The sequence below is a fragment of the Balaenoptera ricei genome, chromosome 3 (assembly GCF_028023285.1).
Source record: "Balaenoptera ricei isolate mBalRic1 chromosome 3, mBalRic1.hap2, whole genome shotgun sequence".
Lineage (NCBI taxonomy): Eukaryota > Metazoa > Chordata > Mammalia > Artiodactyla > Balaenopteridae > Balaenoptera > Balaenoptera ricei.
Window position 1 is genome coordinate 173,996,645 of NC_082641.1, and position 26,227 is coordinate 174,022,871.

General features: G+C 56.0%; 1 protein-coding gene across 1 annotated transcript; it reads left to right on the forward strand.

The window, feature by feature from the left end:
• The first annotated feature begins 284 nt into the window (after window positions 1–284).
• TECR (trans-2,3-enoyl-CoA reductase) lies at window positions 285–26,223 on the forward strand. The gene is made up of 13 exons (XM_059918325.1): window positions 285–442; window positions 23,138–23,188; window positions 23,867–23,918; window positions 24,238–24,282; window positions 24,378–24,481; window positions 24,559–24,674; window positions 24,762–24,867; window positions 24,986–25,058; window positions 25,145–25,188; window positions 25,277–25,334; window positions 25,417–25,505; window positions 25,839–25,884; window positions 25,969–26,223. The coding sequence occupies exons 1-13, from the start codon at window positions 428–430 to the stop codon at window positions 26,094–26,096; spliced, it is 927 nt and encodes a 308-aa protein (XP_059774308.1). The 5' UTR covers window positions 285–427; the 3' UTR covers window positions 26,097–26,223.
• The last annotated feature ends 4 nt before the right edge of the window (window positions 26,224–26,227 follow it).

Consider the following 26,227-nt stretch of genomic DNA (forward strand, 5'->3'; position numbering starts at 1 on the left):
CCTCCCCTCCGCCTTGCAGTAACATTCGCTTCCCTTGGTTTCCACAGCGACGCCACCAAGGGGCGGGGCAAGGGGGGGGCTCGCGGCGCGGAGGCCCCCTTTGATTGGTGGGTAGCCAAGTCCCTTCTTTCTACCGTCCCCCTCCCTCTTGCCCGCGCTCCGCCTCCTCGGTGGGTCCCGCAAGCTGATTGGCTAGCCCCGTGGCGAGAGCGGCTATTTCTCGTTCAGACCTGCCCTGCCGGGCGAGGGCGAAGTGGGCGCCCCGTGCGCTGATTGGCTGGAGGGGCGCGCGCCGCAGGGAGGAGCGGGGCGGACGCGGAGCCGTGGTTAGTCTCGCGGGGAGGTCGTGAGCGCGTGAGGTATCCCTTGCAGTGTCGCGCGCAGGTAGCTGCAGCAGCAGGAGCAGTAGCCGCCGTGTGAGGGAGCCATGAAGCACTCTGAGGTAAGAAACGAAGAAACGGGGGCCGAGCGACCGCTGCAGACCCATTTTTTCCTTCGTGAGACGACGGGACCCCCCCACCCCCGCAACCCGCTTTCTCGCCCTGTGCCGAGCCGGGAGGCGCAGGCGCAGTAGGCGCGCGTTGTGCCCCGGAGCCACTCGTAAATCGCAGTGCGCATATGCGGGGGAGGTACTTCTAATTCTGCAACCCAGGCTAGTTTGGGGTTGCCTTTTCTTGGGGTTTCTGCAGGACCTGGGAAGCTTACAGGTTCCTTGCAGCTCCCCCTGCGGGATGAGTTGCAGACTTTGGAAGGGGAGGAGCGAGGGTGTGGAACCCTTGCTTCCAGTCTGAGGGTGTCTTGCACAAACCTTGCACCCTGCCTCTGTCTCGGGCTTTGGAAGGGGCTTTGCAATCAGCCCGGAGAAGCTTGACCTTTGGATCCCGTCCTCGCCCGGGACGTCTCCCTGAGGGGCTTAGGCGGTGAAGGTGTAGCTCCAGTGCTGGCTCCCGCCGACCAGCAAAGCTGATCTTTGTTTTCTGTTAATATAAGAGATCATCTCAGTCAACCCCTGCGTGTCACCGAGGAGAAATCTCACACCCACAGCCAGTCTTGAAGTCCAGGTCTTCTGACTCCTAACTCGGGCCTCTTTCCCTTAAAACGAAGTGTTCTGATGCACTTATCGACCTAGCTGATAATATAGTGTTAATAATTTAATTAATTATTGCTGACTTATAAGCAACATTAAATAATAAACTAATTTATTAATAAATTAATAAGGATAATGTAAAGAGTGCTTACTTTTGTGCTCGTGAGATCCTGTTACCTTGTTTTCTTATCTTCACACGCCTGTGAGGTAGGAGACTATTAATTATTCTTGTTTTTGTAGATGGAGAAACAGTCTCAGAGATGTCAGATGACTTGCTCAAAGGTCCTGAGCTAGTAAATGCAGAACAGAGAGAGAAACTCAGGACTCCAGAGTCTCAGTTGCTAACCATTATGCCATGCCGGTCCCCAAATGAGAATGAGCAGGTTGAGAGGTTTCTTGTTTTTTTTTTTTCCCTTCCCCAATTAAAAAAATTGTGGTAAAATACACATAAAATTTACCTTAACCATTTTTAAAAGTACAGTTCAGTGGCATTAAGTACGTTCACATTGTTGTGCAGCTGTAACCACCATCCATCTCCAGAACTCTGTTCTTTTCATCTTGCATAACTGAAACTCTGTACTTGTTAAACACTACCCCCCCTTCTCTTCTCTGCCCAGCCTCTGGCAACTGTCATTCTACTTTCTGTCTCTGTGAATTTGATCATGTTAGGTGGCTCATGTAAGTACAAGGAGAGATTTCTTGTTTTTATTCACGAGTGGAATACCACTGCTTCTGCCCACCCCCTTTACTACTACTACTACTACTACTACTATTATTGTTATTACTTTTGGCGGTAATTTACCCAGAATATTTTGAAACCTTTAACCCAGAAGTCCTTAATCATTTTTGACATGGCTCAAAAATGAGGAGGTAGCATTCAATAATCTCATACTTCATTCAACTTTATGATTTTAGATCGAAGTTCTTCTAATAACGTTCTCCTAATACAGTTTTCCCTCTCAAAGCCTCTGTAACCCTGGAGAAAAAGCCACATTCAGTTTGAAAAATGCAGGATGGAAGATACGTGTGGCCTTTTACAAAATGGAGTTAGTTTTGCTAGTTGGCAGGCAGATAAAGTAGGCCCCAGAGGACCCTTGGGGTGGGCACTTTTGTTCCGGGAAGCTGGGCACAGCCTGAGGCCCATGGCTTGGATTGGAGGACATGCTCTACCTTACTCAAACCCTTTCCCTCCCAGAAGGAGGGAGGCGCTTCCAACCCACTGTTCAAAGTGACCTTGGAGAAAGAAAATAAAATTGTTAATTTGCTGTGTTCTCTGTTATCATTCTCTGCTAACTTTTGCCAAGTAAGCACTGAGGTGATAGCTACAGAGTTTCTGTACAGGAGGAGCAGTTGTCTCCCAGACCACTTTGCACAGCACGCCGATCAGCTTTTTTTTTTTTTTTAATTATTATTGGGGTATAGTTGTCTTACAGTGTTGTGTTAAGGCCGATCAGCTCTGGATGTTTGTTGCAGATTAATAAAAATAGCAGAGATTCTTTCCCTCACATTTAACAGTTGGAGAAAAGGTTTCAGTTATCCATAGCAAAGAAGGTATTTCTGTTTGGGACTAAGTCCATCCTTCCACCCCCAAGTGACCCCCTATCCACTGAGTGATTAACACCCACCAAAAAGACCCTTTTGACTCTGAGAGAGACCTTGGAGATTATGACGTGTAATTTACAGGCGATAGAGATGCTGCTGAGAACGGTGCAGGACTTGCTCAGGGACACAGTGAGTTAGTGAGGGTTGATGTCTGATGTTTTTGGCAGGTAGGATTCCAGCTGGAGGGGAGATTTGCTGCTGCTGTGATAAGTTTGCTGACACTGCCATTCTCCCTTCTATGGTCTGAGAGGACGATGTGTCCCTTCAGTGGCCTAATTGAGACAAAGCAGGTAGAACATGTCGCTCTCTGGCCTTGGCTGAAGCAGTTCCTTGGAAGGCAGACCAGGCCTTGGGATTGTCTTGGGATCAGAGCAAGGTCGATAAGGAAACTGCTTATCCGAGGCTATAGGATTTTTTTTTTTTTTTTAAATTTTGTTTTGCCATTGCAGATGAGAGGTCAAAGTAACGATCCCAGTAGCAGCTCAAGAATAGTTGCTGTATCTTGTGAGTCTGTTAATTCCTGGAATGATCAGTCCCTCTCAGCCTCCTTGGGCCCAGGTCACTGCCCATTTCCCACAGCTGGGTTCCCAAGGCAAGGCAGCCTCACCCTCATGGGGTCCCCACTGCCCCATTTAGGATCTTCCACCCCCTCCCCCCCAAAAAAAGGGTGGCTCTATTGGTTCTCATCTTGTGAATAATCCTCGACCAATATGGTTCTTGCTTCAGTTTTCTCCACAGGAATAAGTATGCGAAAGTTCTGGAAGCAAGAGTTCTGGTCAAGAGGCAATTGTTCAGAGCCGGAAAACTGGGTGGAAGGTGAAAATTAAGGAGAACGTAGACTCATGTGTAATGGTGCCATAGGTGCATGGGCTTTGGACAGGCCTGGCTCTGCCACTCACTAAATAACTGTGACCCAGGGCAGGTTACTTAATCTCTCTGAGCTCCTTGGAGCAAAATCTGTTTAATTGTGACAGCAAAGGCCAGCAATAAAGAACATTATGAAATTGCTGGAAATACATCATCAAGGGGTATGCATAAAAGGAGAGGTGCTACATGTAGCTCTGTTTCATTTATTTTAACTGTTGTGCACGATTCCATTATATGAAAAACAATCTAGTTTGATTTACCTGGTCCTTTAATAAGTCTCCAAGCATCCCATAGAGTGGAAAAAAAGCAAATAGCAAAAGATTTTATAAATTTAAAAAACATACCAAACGAGACTTATGTGTGTTGTTTATGGACGTATACCTATTTAAAGGATACATTGTAATATGAGATGAGAAGTGTATGGGAATTACACAGTAGTTAGAGGAACCGTTGCTTGGGGAGAGATGGAGGGGGAGGAAAAGGCATAGGGAAGGCTTCAGCTATTTTTTTTTTTTTTTAAAGGAATCTGATGTAAATAGAGTAAAATATAAATATCTGTTTAACCTGGGAGGTGGCATCCTAAGTGTCTGCTGTTTCCTATACTTTTTTCTTCTGAATTCTTGTGTCCTTCTGAAGTAGAAGGTGAGGGATAATTTGGATTGTTTTTTTGGCCATCAAGCGCTGTTTTAATATGCTGGTCTCTGACTTTTCTGACTTTTGCACTTAAATTTGGTGCCTGTTTGCAGGAAAGTGTTGTGCTCTGAGATGGGGCTTGCTTGATCTCTTCACTCACACCTTTCTGCAGGCTGCATCCAACAGACCTTCAGAAAACGCTTTTGAGATTGGTTTTGCATTTGCAGGCAGGATGGGGGCCCGGTTTTGATCCCCCTCTTTCTGGGTTACTTTTTGTTGCTGGATAATAATACCAGCGACAGGTCACATTTCTCGTGTCCTTCCGAAAACCCTGAGAGGTGGGGGTACTCCTTGTCTCTCTGTTTTGTGGATAAAGAGCCGGAGGCTCAGAATGGTGAAGGAACGTGTCCAAGATTACATCATAGTGGAGACAGGATCCAGACCCAGGTCTGTCTGATTCCTCATCCGTAGAAGAGCCAGAGCCGCGGCATTGCTGGTGATGCTGGCGGTGCTGGTAATAACAGCGACCAGAGTTTATTGAGTCCTGTGAACACCGGATCCGGTGGGCACCAGTGTTAACTCCTACTTGACAGGTAAGGCAACTGAGGCTCAGAGAAGTCGGTTAAGCTGCTCAAGGTCACAGAGCCAGGAAGCAGTGGAGCTGGGCCTTGGCCTCCGGTTTGCCTGACTCCAGTGGCTGGCGGGGCCTGGGTGGAGGAGGTGGGCGGGAGAAGCTGAGTGCTGGGTGTGGCTGGGCGGGTGCAGGGCGGGGCAGCTGTTGGAGCCCACTGGTGGGGCACTGGGGTGGGGACGGGGAACCCTGAGCCTAGCGGAGCCTCTTGAATAACTGGTTCCTGAGGAGCGAAAAAGGTGGAGAGTTGACAGCCCTGCGTGGGGGGGTGGGGACCGTGCTCCCCAAAGACTACCTCTCTTGTTAACGCAGTTGAGTTTGGTTGGGAAACCCTGTACTTTCACTGACAGGCTTGGCTGGATGAGGATGAGAAAAGCCCGAGACCTTGGGTTGGTTGGTCAAGTTCAGGCGAGGTCTTAACACCCTCTTGCTGATATGGACAGTGGCAGCTGAGGATGTTTTAATACCTGGGCACAGCCAGAGCATCATGATGAAAGCCACTACTGATACAGTGCTCACTCTAAGTGCTTTTTATCAATTAACTCATTTACCCCTCACAGTAAACCTATGAAGTTGGTACTATTCTTATCCCTATTTTTTTGTTTTAATTTTAAACTTATTTATTTATTTTTGGCTGCATTGGGTCTTCGTCGCTGCGCATGGGCTTTCTCTAGTTGCGGCGAGCGGGGGCTGCTCTTCGTTGCGGCGCGCGGGCTTCTCATTGTGGTGGCTTCTCTTGTTGCGGAGCACGGGCTCTAGGCGCGTGGGCTCAGTAGTCGTGGCTTGCAGGCTCTAGAGCGCAGGCTTCAGTAGTTGTGGCGCACGGGCTTAGTTGCTCCCTGGCATGTGGGATCTTCCCGGACCAGGGATCGAACCCGTGTCCCCTGCATTGGCAGGCGGATTCTCAACCACTGCACCACCAGGGAAAGTCCTCTTATCCCTATTTGACAGATGGGGAAACCAGGGCCCAGAGGAGTGAAGAGATGTACCCAAGGTCACACAGCTAGTGAGCGGCAGAGCCTGGGTTCTGCTAGATTCAAAGTGGGCTTCACTGTGGGTTGGCCCAGGCATTCATGCCCTGAGGGAGGAGTGAAAAGATGTACCCAAGGTCACACAGCTAGTGAGCGGCAGAGCCTGGGTTCTGCTAGATTCAAAGTGGGCTTCACTGTGGGTTGGCCCAGGCATTCATGCCCTGAGGAAGGAATGAAGTGTGGCCGAGTGGCCTTGGCCTTTGGAAGCCACCGGGTCTGCTCTTGGGACAGTTTCTCAACTGTCTCGGGACAGTTCAGTTTTCTCATCCATGAAGCCAGGATAAAGACACCTGTCTCGGAGGGCCACTGGGGAGTGTGAAGTGCCCAGCACACTTCCTGGCCCATAGTCAAGGTACAAATCATTAGGCGGATAAGGACAAATGGTTAGGTGGATAAAGACAGATCTGCATCAGTGATGCCACCTGAAATGCTTTCTGCATGTGTCCTCTTTTTTTTTTTTTTTTTTAATTAATTAATTTATTTTATTTTTGGCTGCGTTGGGTCTTCATTGCTGTGTGCGGGCTTCCTCTAGTTGCAGTGAGCGGGGGCTACTCTTTGTTGCGGTGCACGGGCTTCTCATTGTGGTGGCTTCTCTTGTTGCAGAGCACGGGCTCTAGGCGCGTGGGCTTCGGTAGTTGTGGAGTGCAGGCTCAGTAGTTGTAGCTCGCGGGCCGTAGAGCGTAGGCTCAGTAGTTGTGGTGCACGGGCTTATTTGCTGTGCGGCATGTGGGATCATCCCAGACCAGGGCTCAAACCCATGTCCTGTGCATTGGCAGGTGGATTCTTAACCCCTGAGCCACCAGGGAAGCCCTGCATGTGGCCTGTTTTGAACGCATCATGACTTGTCAGTGAACAAGGCCCACGGAGATGGATTCTTGCTAAACAGTATGCCCAGAAGATGGAGAAAGAAACCCAGATGCCAAAGATCAGTTCTGATATCACATACACTAAAGTCACATTTTGGGATGATCTGCTCCGTCCTCCTCTATGAGATGACCCTCAGCGAAGTCAAACCCCAGTCAGAACCCACCTTTTTCTTTTTTGTATTTTGGCTGTGCTGTGTGGCATGCGGGATGGTTCCTCAACCAGAGATCGAACCCGGGCCTCCGCAGTGAGAGTGCCGAATCCTAATCACTAGGCCACCAGGGAACTCCCCAGAACCCACTTTTTAACTTTTGTGACAAAGAACCGTTCCAAGAGGCAGGTGCTCAAAGTGGGCCTGGTCTTCTGATGCCTGTCACAGCCTTCGTACTCACCAGTGCACCGCTTCAGTTCTTGCCCCTCCTGCCTGTGTTCCCCACCCAGCAGCAGCCAGAGGGTCTCTCCCGTGTAGGGGGGAGGATCTTAGCACTCTGCGCCTGAAAACACTCCCCTCAGAGTCTTCTGGTCCTCCTCTGCCCCCTGCTCTGCTCACTCGTTGCTGTACTGCTTTTGTCTCAGACATCCACATCTACATCCCTGCCCTATGCATAGGCTCTTCCCTCAGCCAGAAGTGATCTTCCCTCTGTTTTTTCCCATGCCTGCTCCCTTCTTGTTTTTTTGTCTTTTTTAAAAAAATATTTATTTATTTATTATTTTTGGCCGCACTGGGTCTCATTTGTGGGACGTGGGATCTTTTATTGCGGTGCGTGCGCTTCTCTCTAGTTGTGGCCCATGGGTTCCAGAGTGTGCGGACTCAGTAGTTGCGACGTGCAGGCTTAGTTGCCCTGTGGCACGTGGGATCTTAGTTCCCTGACCAAGGATCGAACCCGCGCTGCCTGCATTGGAAGGCGGATTCTCAACCACTGGACCACCAGGGAAGTCCCTGCTCCCTTCTTGTTATTGAGAGCTCAGCTTCAGCGTCGTTCAGAGAGGCCTTCCTTGACCATCCTGTCTGGAGCGTGACCCCTGCACTCTGTTCCTCTCCTCTGGCCCTCCTTGGGCTGTGGTTGTGTTTTCATTTGGGAACTTGATGGTCTTTCTACCCGGACAGATTGTGAGCTCCCTGAGGGCAGGGGCTCTTGGTGTCTTGTTCCTGCAGCTTCCGAATGGGTAGATGAATGCATCTTCTCCCTGTGGTCAGGCTCACAGGGAGTAGTAGAAGGGTGAGTGGGGGCCTGCTGCAGGGACCCGGGTGAGTCCAGTGTTGCATGTGTTGGGCTCGGGTGGCCCCGTGCGACCCGTCCTTAGTGGTCCCAACCTAGGGGAGTTGGCTTTACGGGGTGGTCGTAAGCCCTGGGTCCACCCTGGCCACAAGTGTCGTGTTCCCCTCTTTCTGGAACCTGGGCATGCTGAGACAGGAGCCTCCAAGACTGCACGTGGGCCTGCCCGTCATTGTTGCACAGGTTGCTGGCAGGTTCTGCTGGTCTGGGCACTCTTCCGTGGTGGGCTCTGCTCACCTATTTTCCAGTCCATCGTCTATTTATTAGTTCATTCCTTCCAACATATATACATATTTTTTTCTCTATACCTGTCATACGCCAGGAATACTGGGCTGAACGAACCACAGCCTCTGCCCTCAGGGTGTCTTCATCTGAGCCGAGGCCTGAAAGAGGAGGTCTTCCGGGAAGGGAGGAGAACAGCTTGTGCAGAGGCCTGGAGGCCAGACTCCGTGGTTGGCTGGCCAAGGCAAGCCTTTGTAGACACCCAGACACCTGTGGACTTTGTCCCAATGGTGATGGAAGTTTCTTTTTCCTGTTTATTTTACCTAAAAGTTTAACTTTCAGAGGGCAGTTTATTGCTAAGTCCTTGGGGGGGGGGCCCTCCCACTACGGTGTGTGTTATGTAAACATGAGGGGGAGTGCTCATTACTGACAAGTGCGCTGTGGGTGGTGTTTGGGGCTCACCCACCCCCCCAGTCCCATGGTTAGTTAGAGATGGGCCACGAGCGTCTCCCAGCCCTCTGGGGGATAAAGGGCCTCTCAGTAGCTTGTGGGGATTGGCAGGCTGGCACAGCCCTGTCCCTGCTCGAACGAGGCTCTTATGTAAGCAGAACTCATGGGCCATTCAGGCAGCCCGGGAGACTGCAGGGTTTGTGCCATCCCCCAGGGCCTTCTGAATTCTTTTTTTCCTCTTTAAAAGGACCAGGGAGCACTGGCTGGGGACCGTGCTGGTTGTGTGGGAACTGGGCCTGAGGGAACGGCGCCTGTCCTCAGGGTGGGAGTGGATCTCTCAAGCTGGCAGGGAGGGCAATTTAACCCTAGCATTTGGGGCTTTATAGAGCAGCAGGAAGCAGGCTGAACTTGAGGGGGTCCAAGAGCTGCAGCTTGCAGTCTTGTGAGGAGAAGCTGTCTCCCAGGACGCCTCAAGAAGGTAACTCAGAAGGAGAAGGGTGGGCTGGGGGAGTTGCCGAATTGCTGCTTCTCAGGAGGTGGGGTTGAGGGAGCGTGTCTCTTTGTGCGTGAGGGTAATAGCAGAATTCTTGGGGAGATATGTAGAGTCTGAAACAGTGTATTGTTGAATCCTCTCCACTGCAGAGCATCAGGTCTCACGGAATCCCCTGGCTGGAGGTGGGATCCACAGAGGACGGGCTGGGGTTGAGCCCGGGGAAATCCCAGTGCTGGGACAGTTTCTGGAGAGGTGGCTCTCCTCGTCCTGTCAGCGAATCCCGTCATTCAGGTCTCAGCTCGAATGTCACCTCCTCTGAAGGGCTCCCTCTGACCCACTCAGGCCACACTTGTCACCCTGTCACTCCTCCTGTTTTGGTTCTCCGCGTAGCACTTAGTACCTTCTGATAGCTGTTTGTGTGAGGTTCTCCTCTGTCACCCTGACGTGGATCTAGTGATTGTGTGCTTGCCTGTTAGAGACCTACACATACAGGCAGGGCAAACCCAAAGTACTTGTCTTGGCCTCCACTCCGGCTTCCTCCACAGCTGCGTGCCCTCAAGTACGCTGTGCTCCAGTCTTTTGATGTTCCTGAGCCCTGCCAAGCTTTGTGCTGCCTCAGGGCTTCTGCACTTTCCTCAGGGAGCCGCATGCTGGCTCAGATCGCATTTCCTTAGAGAGGCCTTTCCTGACCACCTCCTGTGGCCCTCTGGGCTCCCTGCCCAGCTCTTTTCTTCCAGCAACTGGTACACCCTGACCTCATGTTACGTAACAGATTCTTTGCCCATGTTCCCCTTGAGCGTGAGCAGGCCCAGTCGGGCGGCGGGGTGGGGGGGGGGGGTGGCTTGGCCATTGTATCCCAGCACCTGGATCACCGCCCAGCATGCTGCTGTCACACCTAGGTCTTTCTGTTCATCATCGAGCCCAGCCCCTAGCACAGGCCTGGCATATCAAGGGCTCAGTTTGCTCAGCAGATGAAGAACAGGAACTTCTCAGTCAGCGGAAAAGGCTCTTGGGGGGGTTCCAGATGCCCTCCACATGTGGTTGAGTCCTTTGCAGGTCTCTGTGTAGCAAGCACATCCTAGCTCTGCTTGGGCCCCGGACACTGTTTCCAGGGCTCTGTGAGTTCCCTGGCCTGGGCCTGGCGTCTCAGGGGAGTACAGGGAACAGGATTGCTGTGCAGTAGGTGGCCGCAGCCATCCTTGGGTAGAGCCCTCTGGCTTATGTCCTAGAAGGTTTGATGGGCTTGCTCAAAGCTCCTCTGGGCCATGTAGAGCCTTGGAAGGTGGCCCCTGGGCCCGAGACTGGACTGGGAGGTGGGGTCTGGGTCTCCCACCCTGACTGGGTAATGCCTGCCACGCTTCATGCTCTTGGGGACCTGCATGGGGGTGAGCAAGTGAGCAACACCAGGCCCTGGGGACCAGGTCACAAGTCACTGCTTTCAGAAAAACAGTGGAGTGGTGCCTAATGGGCTAGGCAGCTGGAAGATCCTTACAGATATTTTTGATACTAGACCACTGTGAGACTTTGGGCCAGTAACTCGGAAGGAGTTCCCAGAATTGGGATTTGTTTTTTTTTTTTTTTTTTTTTGCTTTAACAAAACTCTGTCCATTCTCATCTGCTTATTTATGTGAACTGGGTTTCTTAGTGTTTACTTAGAAAATAAAGAAATGTCAGAATAAAAGCTGTAGCTCATTCTAGCAATAAGAAATATTCACCTTGGCTCCATGAACTAATTGTGAAAAAGGGTGCCTCCATGCCATTGAGAGAAGCAGTGCCAGTAACTTACTGTTTATGGTTAATGTTTAGTAACAGTTGTTGATGATTTATGATTTATGTTTATGATGTATGTTTAGCTGATATTGTAATGATAACTCATCCTGAAGGATTTTCTCTTTACACTTAAAGCCTTAGCTCATGAAAATGTTTTTAAGAAATTTAATTTCAATTTGAGGAATAGGTAGGATACTCAGTAATAACCCTCAATCACAAGCGTGTATTTGGATAAAATTCCATGGGGGAGGGGAACAGGAACAGAATTCAACTTCAAGGTGAAAAAGGAGCAAATATTAAAGAGCTTGTTTATAGCTTTTTCCTTTTAAAGGAATGATGGTAGGTATGATATTACTCAAGTATTTAGACTCTGGTGAGATTTAACAGGGCCCTGTAAATGTTTACATAAAATTTGCAATATCTACACTTGGCCAGAAGTGACATCTTTTGCAACTCTTCAAGCTCAGGTAAAAAATATTAGGTGTCAACTTAAAAATCTTTTGGTGGGGGGGGGGGGACATGCAATTTGCAAAATTATTTTAGGGATACATGACCAAAAAGGGTTCTAAGAGTGCTGAGTTTGCTCGCTTCCAGATATTTTGATGTGATCCCAGGGAGGAGGAGTGGTGTTTTTCAGTGAGCTGGATCTCTTTGGGGATGTTCAGTGGGCATTTCAGACTTAACATGTCCAAAACTGAGGCTGGATTCCCCACCACCAACCTGTGCTGCTGCCCCCCTCCAACCCCTGCCAGTTAATGGCAGTTGCAGTCTTCTCATCACCAGGCCCCAGGCTGTTTGACTCAGCTCTTTCCCTCACACCTCATGTCCAGAAGTCAGCAAATCCTGTATCTCTGCCTTCAAAATACATGTGGCATACAACCACTTCTTATCAGTACTGCTGCCATCACCTGGCCCGGGCCAGGGATTGGCAGGCTTGACCCGTGAAGGGCCAGATAATAAATATCTTAGGCTTTGCAGGCCATACAATCTCTGTGACAGCTTCTCAACTCTGCCGCTGTCACAAAAGCAGCCCTAGACAATATGTCAACCAGAGAGCATGACCGTGTTCCAATGCAACTTTGTGGATGCTGAAATTTGAATTCTGTATGATTCCTATGTGCCATAAAATAGGCTTCCGATTTTTTCCAACTGTTTAAAAATGTAAAAACCGTCTTAGCTTGTACCAAAACAGGTGGTGGCCCAGATTTGGCCTGTAGGCCACAGTTTGCTGACCCCTTGGTCTAAGCCATCCTTTATCTTGATAACTTCTTTTAAAAAAAATAAATAAATTTATTTATTTAATTATTTATGGCTGCGTTGGGTCTTCGTTGCTGTGCGCGGGCTTTTCTCTAGTTGCGGCGAGAGTGGGGGCTACTCTTCGTTGCGGTGCACGGGCTTCTCATTGTGGTGGCTTCTCTTGTTGCGGAGCACGGGCTCTAGGAGCGCAGGCTTCAGTAGTTGTGGCTCACGGGCTCTAGAGTGCAGGCTCAGTAATTGTGGCGCACGGGCTTCGTTGCTCCGTGGCATGTGGGATCTTCCCGGACCAGGGCTCGAACCTGTGTCTTCTGCATTGACAGGTGGATTCTCAACCACTGTACCACCAGGGAAGCCCCTGTCTTGGTAACTTCTTATTGGTGTTCCTGCTTCCACCCTTATTCCCCTATAGTCCAGAGGGATCCTTTAAGAACCCAAGCCAGGTCACATCCCTCCTCTGCCCAGAACCCTCTGTGGCTCCCACCTCACTCAGAGTAGAAGCCACAGTCCTCACCTGGCCCAGGAGACCCTGTATGACCCATCACCTCCCTGCCCTCACCTCCTTCTTTCTTCCTACCCACCCTGACCCCAGCCACGGGGGCCTTGGCTCTGTTGCTTGAGCACACCAAGCATGCTGCACCCCAGGGCCTTTGCACAGGCCATTCCTCTGCCTACATGCTCTCAGATCTCTCAACTGCCCTTTCCTTAACTGCCTTCAGGGCTTGGCTCAACATCCCCTCAGGGAGGCCTTTCTTGACCACTTTACACGAAACTGCCAGCTCCCTTCACCTGTCCCTCCCTGTCCCCTTTTCCTGATTTGTTTTTCCCATGGCACATATCACGTGTAACTATTTTATCGTCTTTGTTCTCTGCGAAATTGTCAGTTCCATATGGGCAAGGATTTTTTTCTCTCCTTCCAGGGCTGAACCCCCAGAGTCCTTCACAGTGCCTGGCATGTAGTAGGTATTCAGTCACTATTTATGCAGTGAATGAGTGAGCCTCAGTGCCCTCACCTGGAAAAGGGGATTAATAGTAAAGGAGATAATTTGTGTCGAGGACTTGCCTCCCTGCCTGCACGTTGTGAGCATGCAGGAGTTAGTAGCTGCTGCTGCGGGTATAAGGCTGGCCGCCTGGGTCCCAGACTGGGCTGTCATGCAAGTGGCACTCCCCCGGTGTAGACTGACCTGCCTGCTGCACCTGGGCTGGGCACGCTGGGCGTCGGTCGGCCTGGATGAGCGCCTTCTGCTGCTTCGGTCAGCCTGTGTCCGCAGAGCTCAGCCTCACCACCTCTTCCAGCTTTGACAGTGCCTTCCTGCCCAGAGATGGAGAGAGACCAGATGTGGTCACCAACCTTGACCCGGCCAGGGGTGCAGGGGTGCAGATCTGGGCCATCTTCCGGGGGTCTGGGGCTAGGGGCAGCCCTGGAGGAAGAGCGTTCAGTTCTAAGGAGCAAAAGCAGGCAGGGCCCTGCCCCTGGAGCTTGTAACTCATGTGTCCTTGGGGCTCCTGAGCCTTGGCTGCCTCGTCTGTAAGGTGGGGTAACCATGCAAATCTAACAGGCCAGCGTGAGCTGGTGCAGGCTGGCTGCTGGCACCCTGCTTGCTGGTGCTGGGGAAGGGAGCAGGGAAGGGGTAGAGAGCGACCAAGGGGGTTGGCTGAGGCTCCACTGGAAGGGTCTGGGAGGGCACGTCAGTCAGTGTCAGTCAGATGTGGTAAGGGTTTTGGGCATCATGCAAAGGGCAGGACCCTGTTTGAGGAAGGCAGTCCGGGTTGAGTTGGCCGCCTCCATCTGTCACCTGGGAGCTTTTGAAGCTGTGGGTGCCTGGCCCTCCATCAGAGATCCCGATTTCCTTGTCTGAGTTGTCCAGGCCAGGGCTCTTCCGGTGGGTTTCATAAGCAGGCAGGGTTCAGGACCACTAGGCGGGGTTCTTAGCCACATCCGCCACGGGAATCATCTCTGTCAGGTCCTCTTACAAACATTCCCATTTAACAGATGGAGAAGACAGGGCTCAGGCAGGGAGGTTGGTCTGCCTTTGGCCTCTGCAGCACTGCCTCTCGCTCAGTGTTGGGGACCCCCCCCCCACCACCATGGCATTGGTTTTCCAGGCTCGTTGGTGGCTTTAGCCTGGGGCAGGAAACCATGCAGGAAGTGTCGAGAGAGCTCCTGATCTTGCCTGAGGCCCTCTGGGTGGTATCGGGGTGACAGGGCTTTCGCCCTTGGTATGGCCTGACTCTGCTGGGGCCAAGGGAGGCTGGGGCCGGGGGACAAGCAGGCTTAGCCTCCCAAGGGCGCTCCTTGTGGAGGTGACATGTTCTGCATTGTCCAGACCTCTGGAGACTAGGTGTGCTGGAGTTGTAATGTCAGCAGGGAAGTGGGGGAGGGGCTGCCTTCCAGATAATTGGGTCCAGGGTTTGTTCCTGCTTTTTTTTTCTGTTAGCATTTGGCCCTGTTCTCCAGAGTGGAGGAGGTATTGCTTTGTGATGCTGAGCAGTGGAGTCTTTGGGCCCAGGTAGGCGGGGTCGGTGCTGGCTCTGGTGCTTCCCTGGGCTGCGTGCCCTGGGCAAGGGCCCCCTAGTCTCCGAGCCCTGGTTTTCCGAGCCACCTAACTGGGGTCACAGTCCTTAGCTTACAGGCCCAGGTGAGGCTAGGTGACTTGTGCAGGTAAAGGTCTTAGCACAGTTCTTGGCACAAAGTAAGCATCTGATAGACGATGCTAGTGACGGCACTTCCAATGGAATAGGCCCTTGCAGCGCAGCTCTGTCCAGGACAGCGCCCCCTGGAGGCCCCAGAGGCCGGTAACTGCCCAGGGAGGTGCGTGGGCTGTGGGCACCAGCAAACAGCTGGTCAAAGAGCATGGCCCCCTCAGGCCCAAGACCCAGAGTCCTGCTGTGTTGGCCCAGCATCTCCTTCATCCTGGGCCTTCTGTGGTCGCAGCAACCAGCCGGGGCACCCGAGCACCCGAAGAATGTCCTTCAAGGCTGGATGCTACTGGGCTGCCTGGAGCTCTGCCAGCTTCTGCCCCCGGATCCCAGAGCCGAGGGACACTGGCATTCAGACCCTGCCACTTCTCCTCTGGCTACCAGGGGTGGGAGGCAGGAGCCGGCTGGTTGAGGACCTGGGAGTGGGTGGTCAGTCTCTCTCTGCCCTTTCTACCCTGGGCAACATTCCCCCCCCCCCCCCCAACCACTGTGGCACCTCAGGGAGGCTGTGCAATCCCCCCAGGAGAAATGGGGTCATGAGTGAGGCCACTGGGGAAGGAGGTATTTCTGGCCGAGCAGGTGTGGCCTGTGCTGGCTTCCTGGCAGCTGAGCCCAAGGTCTTCTCAGCTACCCTGGCACGAGTAGTGTGACTTCGATATTTCTGGAAAGTGGAAGGGAGAGGGAGCCGAAAGGGCTGAGCTGCTGAGTGTAGGTGAACACGCTCAAGCCTCTGCATTTGTGAAGTGGGTGAGCCAGTCTGGCATGTGCTGCTCAGGGCCAGGCCTCCATCCTCTGGGTGCGGCAGCCCTTGTGCCCCGTGTGGGCGCTCTGGGGGCCGAGAGTGCCCAGGTCGGCCGGCTGAAGGACCTGTTGGGCCCTCTGCATCTTTGCCTGGATTTCTAGGTTGCACTGAGCCGGGCTTCTACCCACACCTAGGCCTCTTGTGCCCCCGCCTCGGGAGATGTCACCCACCAGAGCCCACACTCCCCTGCAGGCACTGACTGGGTTGTGCCAGGCTGTCCGGCACAAGGCACCCTGGTTGAAGAGCCCTTTTCTGGCAGGCAGACCTCGTGGGGTCCCAGCGAGCCTGCTCCAGGCCGGGTGTGCTGTACTGCACCCTCACTGCATGGGGGCCTCTGCGGGGCGCGAGCTGGCTGGGGGTGCCGCCCCAGAGGCCGGTGTGTGGTGGGGGTCTGGGCTCAGGAGTTTACTGCTGCGTGAGCTGGGTGCACTCCTCACCCCTTGGAACTCAGCTTCCCCATCTGTGAAATGGAGTTAACGGCTCCAGCTCCCTCGGCTGCCGTGGGGATTGAAAGGAGAGGGTGAGGAGAGGCATTTGAGAAGCAGCTGCGGTTCTAACCCATACCCACTGGGCAGGTTCCATCTTAGGACGCACGGAAGCGGGAGGTGATGAGGGTGCCCAGGAGTCCAAGCTGACTCTCAGGCCTGTGCCCGCCCCTGTCCCAGGCCCTGGGATGTAGACTCTGCCATGAGGCCACTGCGTCTTGTTTACAGGTGGGAGGGGCCTGAGGAACACTGGGCCTGGCTGTGTTTATGAAAATGGGGAAACTGAAGCTTGAGAGGGGCCCAGGCTCCTGGCTTGGGAGGCCTTCTGGGCACTGGTGCCTGGGCCCCGGGTGCCCTGCCTGTGCAGTGGCTCCCACAGAGTAGAGCAGCAGTTGCAGACTTCCAGCCTGGGCTCAGGCGGTGCCTGCCCTTCCCGCCGCCCTCCTACTTAGTGCTTCTCCCTTCTGAGGCTCAGGTCAGAACCTCAGACCCACCCCCGCCCCCCATCCCCACATCCAAACCATCAGCACATCTGGTCACTTCCATCTTCATAGTCTGTCCACTTCTCACCCCCTCCGTGGCCATCTCCCTACTCCTGCCCTCATCATTGCTTCTGCCCTGGTCTCCCACTTCCCACGGGGTTGTCTAGGAACAGCTGAGTCAGGTCACATCCTTCCTCTGCTCAAGAACCCTCCATGGCTCCCACCTCACTGAGCGTAAAAGCCAGAGTCCTCCCTGTGCCCACAGTCCCCCTGCAGGATCTGCCCCGTCACTTCCCTGTTTGTGTCTTCCCGCTGTCCCCCTCCACACTCTGCTCCTGCCACACTGGCCTGCTGCTTAAACACGCCAGGCACAGTCCAGTCTCAGGGCCTTTGCAGTGGCTGTTCCCTCTGCCTGGAACGCATTTCCCCTGGATGTATGCATGACTTGTTCCCTCAGTTCCACTGGCCTTTGTTTAGATGCCCCTTCCTCAGGGAGGCCTTCCTTGACCACTCTGTCTAAAATGGCCATACTCCCCCACCCCACCCCTGCCACCTTTCTCTTTTTTCTCCACAACTCTTGGTGCAAAACATGCCACTATTTATTGTGTGTCCCTGCCCACCCCCAGCCCACGCCTGCAATGCAGCTTCTGTGAAGGCAGGGGTTTGTGCACTGCAGTGCCCAGGGGAAGAGGGGAGGCAGGAAAGGATGAATGAATGAAGGAAGGAGTGTGAGGCAATGGCTCCCCGAGGCCTCTTGGCTGGTGAGTGGTAGAGCCAGAGTTAGTGTTCACTCTCTTGATCCCATCCTGCACCGGATGTACCCGGTTCATTCACCTGGAGCTCCAGCTGCTGTGCACACCCTTCCAGCTGGTGGGAGCAGAGGCCGCGGCCACAAGGGGGCAGTGGAGAGCGGAGCAGTCTCGGCGGCTGCCGCCTCGGCTGTGGTGGTGATGAAGTACAGTAGGGACGCTTGCCGCAGCCCAGCCTCTGCCATCCGCACGTGTCTTGCTATTGTTAGGGTTCAGGCTCACTGTCATCAGCTCCTTGCACCACCTCTCTGACCTTGGTGTGGTTGGGCCCCTTCACGATCGTGGTGAGGATTTGGGGAGGAGGGGCCTGTCTCCCTGTGCGTCTGCCACTTCTGTTTTGCTAGTATCGGTCTGATAACATTTATTCTTTATAAGAATTATTCTAGACTGGACATGTCTGTGTACTTTCTCAGGGAGGCCTTCCCTGACCACTGTGTCTAAAATGGCCATCCTCCCCACTCCTGACCGCCCCCCCCCCACAATTCTTGGTGCAGAACATGCCACTGTTCTCTGTTCCGGCACCCCCTGTGCGCTAGCACCCCACCCCGGACCTCACACAGACCGGAATGGTGGTTGTTATTATCTGTAAATCTTACAGTAACCCTGTGAGATAGCAGGTGGGGGCAGCCCACTTTGTAGATAAGGAAATGGAGGCTCAGAGAGGTTGGGTTACTCGTCCAGGGCCACACAGCCAGGAAACAGGGGAGTCTTTTTGACCTCAGAGCCTCCTTGTGAGGGGCCGCTGTGCCTGTGTTGCTGCCGCTTCCAAGGGCCCAGGGTGTGTGGAGCCTGTCAGCGTGGAGCCCCTGCTGTGCTGGGGATGCTGGTGAAGAAAGGGTTCCCTAGGAGCCAGAGCTGGCCTATCACTGACCCTTTCCGTGGGTGAGTGGTGCCCCCCTCCTTGGAGGAGGGTCTGGCAGCCAGAATGCTGGGCTGCACAGGGTCACCGGAGCTGGGTGGGTGTGTCTGCAGGCCTCACAGAGGCTTCCCTGGAGCGAGGCCACCGGCCCAGGCTAGGGAAAGCCCCCCTGCAGCAGCTCCTGCACTGGGGCACCCACCTCTGCTCTGGGGTCTGGTGTTGTGGGCAGGCCCCCATCCCCCCAAGTGTGGTGAAGGAGGAGTGAGGGAGAGGCCTTGGCTCAGAGGCTGGTGGGGAGGGGACTTTGAGGCAAGGTGCCTACGTGACCTTGGGCAAGGTGCCTCCCGCAGGTGTTTATGGAGAACAGCTTGCCAGGCTCTGTTCCGGGTGCTGGGAAGTGACTGAGGACAGGACAGTCCCTGCCCTCTGGAGCTGACCATCCCCTGGGAGGCTGATGGTAAATGTCTGGGTTGCTATTTTAAGTTGACAGTCAGGAAGGGCCTCACTGACGAGGTTAGGGAGGAGCCCTGTGGGGTCTGGGGGAGAGCGATTCAGGCAGTGAGAACAGCATGTGCAAAGGCCCTGAGCCTCTCCTACTCTTGAGCCCTGGTTTCCTCATCTGCCACGTGGGGACCATCCCAGGAGCCTTGTCTACCTGAGGCTCTGGGCACCCATGCTAGCTTGAAACAGGTGCACAGAAAGTGGGCACCCCTCCTTCTACTATGGCTACCTTGATCAGCAGCATCTTTATTTCCGTGAAGGCAGTGAAGCCTGTGGGCCCTGCTGCCTGGCAGTGGCTCTGGGTGGGGCAGGGCTGCAGCCTGCAGGGTGGGCTGTGCCCTGCCCCTTGTCCGGCCCTCCCCTCTCCCCCCAGCCCTGACCTCGTGCTGCCATGAGTTGTCCTTGGCTGGGCCCCGGAACCTGGGGCCTCTGGGTGAGAATTCCTCCCAGGCTGGGGAACTGTCATCGTAGAGCCACCCTCCTGTGCCCCAGGCCAGGGCTCCTGCCTGTCCTTGTCCTCTGGCCACTGTGCCTGAGGCTTTGGGGCCACACCCCCTGCCTGTGGCCAGTGGCCGGACTTCAGGTCAGTGACACCCTCACGGGGTTTGCTTCATTCATCCTTCGAACAGATCACCGCCCCCTTGTCCCCCCAGCCCCTTCCCTCCATGGGGACAGGAAGAGCTGCCCCCGGCTCCTTGAGAAAGTCCCACCACTCCCTCCTCCCTGTCCCTTGCCTGCCTTTCGGGGTGGGGCCTGAGCCTGCTGCCTCCCCCTCTGTGCTCGGGACCCCTGCCTGGGGCTGTGCCCCGCAGCCACCCGTGCCCCTCACCCCAGTCCTGCGCCTATCCTGGGCCCCCACCGCAGGCTGGCCTCAGGCCTGGGCAGGCTCAGGGGTGTGTGAGTGTGTGTGACAAGCGTAGGGCACGGGAGTGTGCTGGGGCACAGAGCAGGGCGGAGGGGGGAGTAGGGGGTAAGCTGAGGGACTGAAGATTGGGAAGTGCATGATGGGCTCCCCCATATTTAGGCCCTCATCCGGGTGGGGTGGAGGCGTGGGTAGCCTCTGCTGCTCCCTGCCCCTGGACCTTTTCTTTTTATGGGTAATCGGGACCGGTTTGCTAGCCCCACCCTTTAAGAAAATGATTTATTGAGGTAAAATTCACATGACGTAAAATTAACCATTTAAAAGTGAATTTAATTCACAGTGTTGTGCAGCCACCGTCTCTGTCTAGTTGCACAACTTTTTCATCACCCCAAAAGGAGACCCGGTCCCCGTTAGTTGACACTCCCATTTCCCCTCCCCCCGTCCTTGGCAACCACCAGTCTGCCTTCTGTCTCCTTCCATTTACCTATTCTGGGCATTTCACATAAACATGTGACCCCTTTGTACCTGACTTCTCTCACCTAATATATATATATATATATTTTTTATTTTTTATTTTTTATTTTTTAAAATTTTAAAATTTTTAATTTTTTTTTTTCTTCCCACTTGGCTTTTAAAATTTAAAAATTTAACTTTTCTGAAATATTTAGAGAGGCACAGGCAGTTGTACGATGGTAGAGAGGTCCTGCGGCTCCCCCCACACTGCATCCCCACCCCCCTGCCCTGCCCAGGGCCTTTCGGACCTCTCCTGCGGTGGAGATTTGGGAACAGGAAATGGGAAATGAGGACCAAACCCGTCACAGTGGCCTTGAGCTGGGGCAACCCACTCCCCAGTGGCCCCGGGGCCTTGAGTGCTGCCCCACGGGCCGGGCTTACCTCTGTGAGGGCGCCGCTGCTCCTCTGCGGCCTCAGGCTGGCCTGGGTGCGTTGGTGGCGGTGGCGGCGGTAGCAGCTGCAGCGGCGGCTGCTGGGAGGGTGGCCCCTGTCCCAGCCGCCCCCTCTCGCTGCCCAGCTTCCTTTCCCAGCAGCCAGTCGGGGCCCCGACGGCCCATACTCTCCTCCTGGGTCCTGGTCTGGTGCCCAGGTTGGGGGGAGAGGGTAGGGTTTCAGCCCTCCCCCAGCAGCTGGCCGGCAGGGAGAGGGGCTGGTTGTATTTTAAGCTGTTGAGTGGTTCAGCAGGAACTCGGAGGCCTGCTCTCCCAGTAGACGTGGTGCAGCCTTCCTGCGGACCACACGAGCTCCGAAGGCATGTGGGCACTGCCCGCCTGGGACCCAGGAACTATTAATATACCTGCAGCCACAGGGCAGCAGGCCCTTTGCCTGCTCGGGGCCGTGCTCTCCTCGCCCTTTCGGGCACATTCTGCCTGTACTGCTTCCCTCTTCCAAGAGTTCCCTTGGGGCCAGACGCTCGGGGCAGCGTGAGCAGCGCCCTGCTTCTGGCCCTTCTGTCTGGTCTTGTTATCCCCGTGACTCAGAGGGGTTCAGTAACCTGCCCCCCAAGGCCACGTGGCCATGCAGAGCCCCCGGTTGACAGCAGGCGCGCTCTCTAGCGCGGTAACAGTAGCATCAGCCAGGAATTCTTGGGCTCCGGGCTCTCTCCTGCCCTCCGTCCATGACGTGGGGTGGGTGGGGCATAGGTGGGCAAACAGGCCAGTGTGCTGCAGCGACCCCCTGGCCGGTAGGGGAGCCGGGATCTGAACCCAGGCCCATCCCCTTCCCTTCATCGCAGGCCCTCGGGGTCTCCTCAAGACTGTCCTCACAGCCTGAGGTCTGGGGGCACTTCCCATCTGTCAGGTACCATGCCAGCCCCTCGAGGTACACACTTTGCTACCTGCCTCCGGCCTGAGGCTCAGACAGAAGTGACAGCCCCGGAGTCACCCAGTGACAGCGTGGCAGGGCCGGATTCAGTCCTGTGTGCTGCCCACCACGCCCCCTGCCTCTCCCACTGGTGGTGGAGTGTGTGAGGGGAGCCCTTTCCTCCTGGCGGGGGGGGGGCCCTAGGTGGGTGGGCGTGCTCTCAGAGAGCCCTGTCTGGGGCCCTGCCCTGGGGTTCTTCTAAGATCTGCTCCTTTTCTCCATGCTGCCTCTGACTGAGGGCCTGCCAGGCGGGAAGGGTCCTCAGCACTTGCTGCCCAGTGGCTGACTTGGGGTCAGACCCAGCCCTGCCTGCCACGTCGCCATGTCTAGCAAGATCTGCATCAAGCCCTACACTGGGGCCCTCAGGCCCACGTGATGGGCTCGGGCCCTACTGGGCCTCACTCCAGCTCCACCAGCAGTTTGCACCATTCACAGCTGGCCCGGGTGCCTTCTCGAACCCGCATAGGATGGGTGGGTCACATCCCCCTGGGGGCTCCTTCCCTCCCAGCACTGCCCCTTTGCACCACCAGTCCCACCACTGCCTGGGGCTCAGGGAGAGCGGAGTGTGTGGGGGTGCCCAGGCTGTCTGCCCTGGGCTTTGGGGGGCTCAGGGCCTGGGCGAGGGTGCTATGTTGGGCTGACATGGTGGGAAGACTGCCCTGGAGGTGGCCTTGAACAAGGTCTGGGTGGACCTAGTGAGAATTGGGTGGAGAGGGAGGCCGGGGAGGTGGGAACCAAGGTCTTGGCCTAGGCTGGGGGTGCTTGCTGGAAACTTCCTGGTTTCCTGACCCTTTCCACACTTAGAGAGAGGCTCTCTGCATCAGTAACGCCGGAATCTGTCACCTCCCTGGGAACACAAATGCACAAGGAAAATAATCCAGAGTGTCTCTTACAGCTCAGAAGGGGAAATGGATGATCTATCTTGCGGATTCTCGAAATAGCTGGGATTTCTCCAAGCCCAGTGAACACTGTGGGCCTGAGCTGGGGCCTGGGCGGCCCGTTGGCCTCTCACCCTGCTCCTGGTGACTGGCCCTTGCTCTGCACTGGGCAGGGAGGCCAGGAGGCGCCTCCATGCCTGTTCTGGGGATCTCCCTTCCCCCCGTGCCGTTGGGGGTCCGTGTCCACTCGAAAGCCTTACAGTCAGGGCAACTCAGGCCTTGGAGGGCTGCCCCCAGGTCCCGCCTCCCAGGAGGTCTGTGGCGTGGCTCCTGGGGGGCTCAGTGTGGAGCAGTTTTTATATTTAGCCGGGCCGTGGCTGTTGGGCCACTCGGGTTACATCTGCACAGAAGCTGGCGGAGCCAAGGCAGGCACGGGCTCCCTTCCAGCACCGCGGCAGAATTTGATCTCGCTGGCCTGGCCCAGAGCACTTCGCGCGGGGAGGTCTGTGGTGGGGGCTGACGGCCGGCAGCTGGGGCCTCGGGCTGCAGCGGGCAGAGCGGGGCAGGCATGGACCTGAGCGTGAGCGTGGTGGCCCGCGAGACCAGCCAGGGCCTTGGCCCTGTCTTTGGTCTCAATGGACTCCCCCGGCCCATGCCCCCCAAGACGATCAAGAAACCTAAAAAGGCCGTTCTCTTCTTTGAGGTGGAGATTCTGGATGCAAAGACGCGGGAGAAGCTGTGCTTCCTGGACAAGGTAGGACCGTGGTGCAGACTGTGCTAGCCCGAGGGTGCTGGGCCTGCGACCCACCCCTTGCTGGGCTCCTGGCCCCCAGGGAGATGGGAGTGCCCCTCCACCTGGGTCCTGACGCCCAGCCCCTGCCCTTCAGTGTGTGCAGGAGGGGTACTGTCCCTGGGCCTGCCCCAGCCAGCTTGCCCCTCAGGGTAGAGCACCCTGGCCCCTGGGTGTGGTCGGGAGCTGGCCTCCCAGCGTGAGAGGAGGTGAAGCAGCCTCGGTGGACCCTGCACGGCTCTGGGGCCTGGGAAGGAGGTGGAGTCCTGAGACCGGCCCCACTCCGAGGCCAGGCCAGGGGAAGCGGTTTGTCCCATCCCACGGAGGTCTGGAACAGGTTGAGGGCCTTTACTCTGGGGGGAGTTGTGGCTGGGGGTGGAGAGGAGAGGCGACGTGGGCCTGGCTTCCCATGCTCACGCCATCTCCCAGCCAGTCCGGGGGTGACCTGGCTTCCTGGGTAAAATGGCCCTCAGGCCCATGGCTGCCTTGTCGGCTACATGGGTTGGGGGGCCTGGTCCCCAACCCTCCCCCCTCCCATAGCAGTTGCTTAGGACCCCAGTCCATCCCGCCTCACCAAGAGGGACCCTGGGTCCTGGGCTCCCCGCCCACGGCTTACCTGTCCCTGACCTTTGTTTCCCCCAGGTGGAGCCCCAAGCCACCATTGCCGAGATCAAGAACCTTTTCACCAAGACCCGTAAGTCCAGGGCCCAGCCACACTGCCCCCGTGACCCCTCTGGGCAGGGCCCTCTAGGTAGGACCCCGTCCTACATGCCTCTCCCTCAAGGGCCTGCAGAGATGCCCCCAGGGTGGCCCAGGCTTCTCTGGGCTTGCCTGGGGCACCCGCCCCCGTGTGGCCATCAGCAGGAACGCCCTTGCTGGGCTTTGGGAAGGACAACATCCCGCTTTGCCTGCTCTTCCTGGAGCCTTCAGAGATCTCGCCTGGGGGCCGGAGGAGCTGTAGGGACCCTGGGCCCCGCCAGGCTGTGCGCTGTGACACCCTACTCTCCCTACAGACCCACAGTGGTACCCCGCCCGCCAGTCGCTCCGCCTGGACCCCAGTGAGTACAGCTGTCTGCTTGGCTGCCCCCGGGCTCCTGGGTGGCCCTGGGCGAAGGCCCAGGCAGGCCCTGAGCCCTGGCCCGACTCTCCGCAGAGGGCAAGTCACTGAAGGATGAGGACATTCTGCAGAAGCTGCCCGTGGGCACCACGGCCACTCTCTACTTCCGGGACCTGGGGGCCCAGATCAGCTGGGTAACGGTGCGTGCAGACCCCCTCTCTCAGCAGCCTCGTCTCCCATCTGCCGCGTGGGGGTGACTCACCTCTCCCCTCCCCAGGTCTTCCTGACAGAGTACGCCGGGCCCCTTTTCATCTATCTGCTCTTCTACTTCCGGGTGCCCTTCATCTATGGCCACAAATATGACTTCACGTCCAGTCGGCACACGGTGGTACAGTGAGTGGGGCCGGGTGGGAGGAGGTGGCAGGGGGAGGGGAAGGCCTGCTGGACATGCCCCCGCTGAACTGGCTCCCTCACCCCCAGCCTCGCCTGCATCTGCCACTCATTCCATTACATCAAGCGCCTGCTGGAGACGCTCTTCGTGCACCGCTTCTCCCACGGCACCATGCCCTTGCGCAACATCTTCAAGGTGAGCCCCCAGCTGCCCGTCCAGGCCCTTCACCCCCGGCCCTACCCTCCCTGGTCCCCCTCACCTGGGTCCTGCCCTCCACTGGGCCAGGCTCCATCCCGGCCCTGCTCCCTTTCAGAACTGCACCTACTACTGGGGCTTCGCCGCGTGGATGGCCTATTACATCAACCACCCTCTCTACACGCCCCCCAGTAAGTGGCCTTGGACCTTGCTCCCCCTGTGAACACCCCTCACCCAGGCTCTCCCCTCACGGGCTTCCCCTCTGCTTCCTCTTCAGCTTACGGAGCTCAGCAGGTTAAACTGGCGCTCGCCATCTTCGTGGTAAGCAGGCTGGGACGGATGACAGGGTGCGGGGAGTTCGGGCGGCAGGGGTGGGGGGTGCTCTGAGCTGACCCTGCTTCTCTAACAGATCTGCCAGCTCGGCAACTTCTCCATCCACATGGCCCTGCGGGACCTGCGGCCAGCTGGTGAGTGGCCTGCTCCGGGCAGGGGGGATGGCCACCTGGGCAGGCTGAGCCAGCGGGTCTCACTCCTGTCCTGTCCTCCCAGGGTCTAAGACCAGGAAGATCCCATACCCCACCAAGAACCCCTTCACGTGGCTCTTCCTGCTGGTGTCCTGCCCCAATTACACCTACGAGGTGAGGGTCTGCCCTCCTCTCCTCTCCTCTCCCTCCTGGGGCTTGGGGTCCCACGTGGAGGTCTAGCTTCTAGGAGGGGGCGGTTCCTGGCTCCGTAGCTGCTTCTGCAGTTTGAACTTGGAACATTTGGAAATGGAGAGACTGTGGCCTCTATGGGGCCTGGGAGGTGTCCAGCTGGGCTTGTGGCTGTTGGGGACTGAGGGGCAGCTTCATCGTGTAGTCCCCCCTTTACTCCAGGCCCCTCTAGCACTGGAGTGTGGGTCCCATCCCCTTACTAGAACAGCTGGGGCTGCCCAGCCCTGCCCGCCCTCACCCTGCCTGCTCTGCCCACAGGTGGGGTCCTGGATTGGCTTTGCCATCATGACACAGTGTGTCCCAGGTGAGCCCGCTGCCCCTTCCCCAGGGGGCCCTGCCCGTCCCTGCTGTGTGCAGCCCTCCCTGACTCCCCTGCTCCACCCCACAGTGGCCCTCTTCTCCCTGGTGGGCTTCACCCAGATGACCATCTGGGCCAAGGGCAAGCACCGCAGCTACCTGAAGGAGTTCCGAGACTACCCGCCCCTGCGCATGCCCATCATCCCCTTCCTGCTCTGAATGGCTCCCCCTCACCCGGGCTCAGCCAAGCCAGGCTCGTGTCCCCCCCGCCCCAGTGTCATTCTGGGCGAGGAGTGGGAACCACTGCTCTCCAGCGTCTGGAATAAAACCTGCCTGCCCAGCTGGACTCA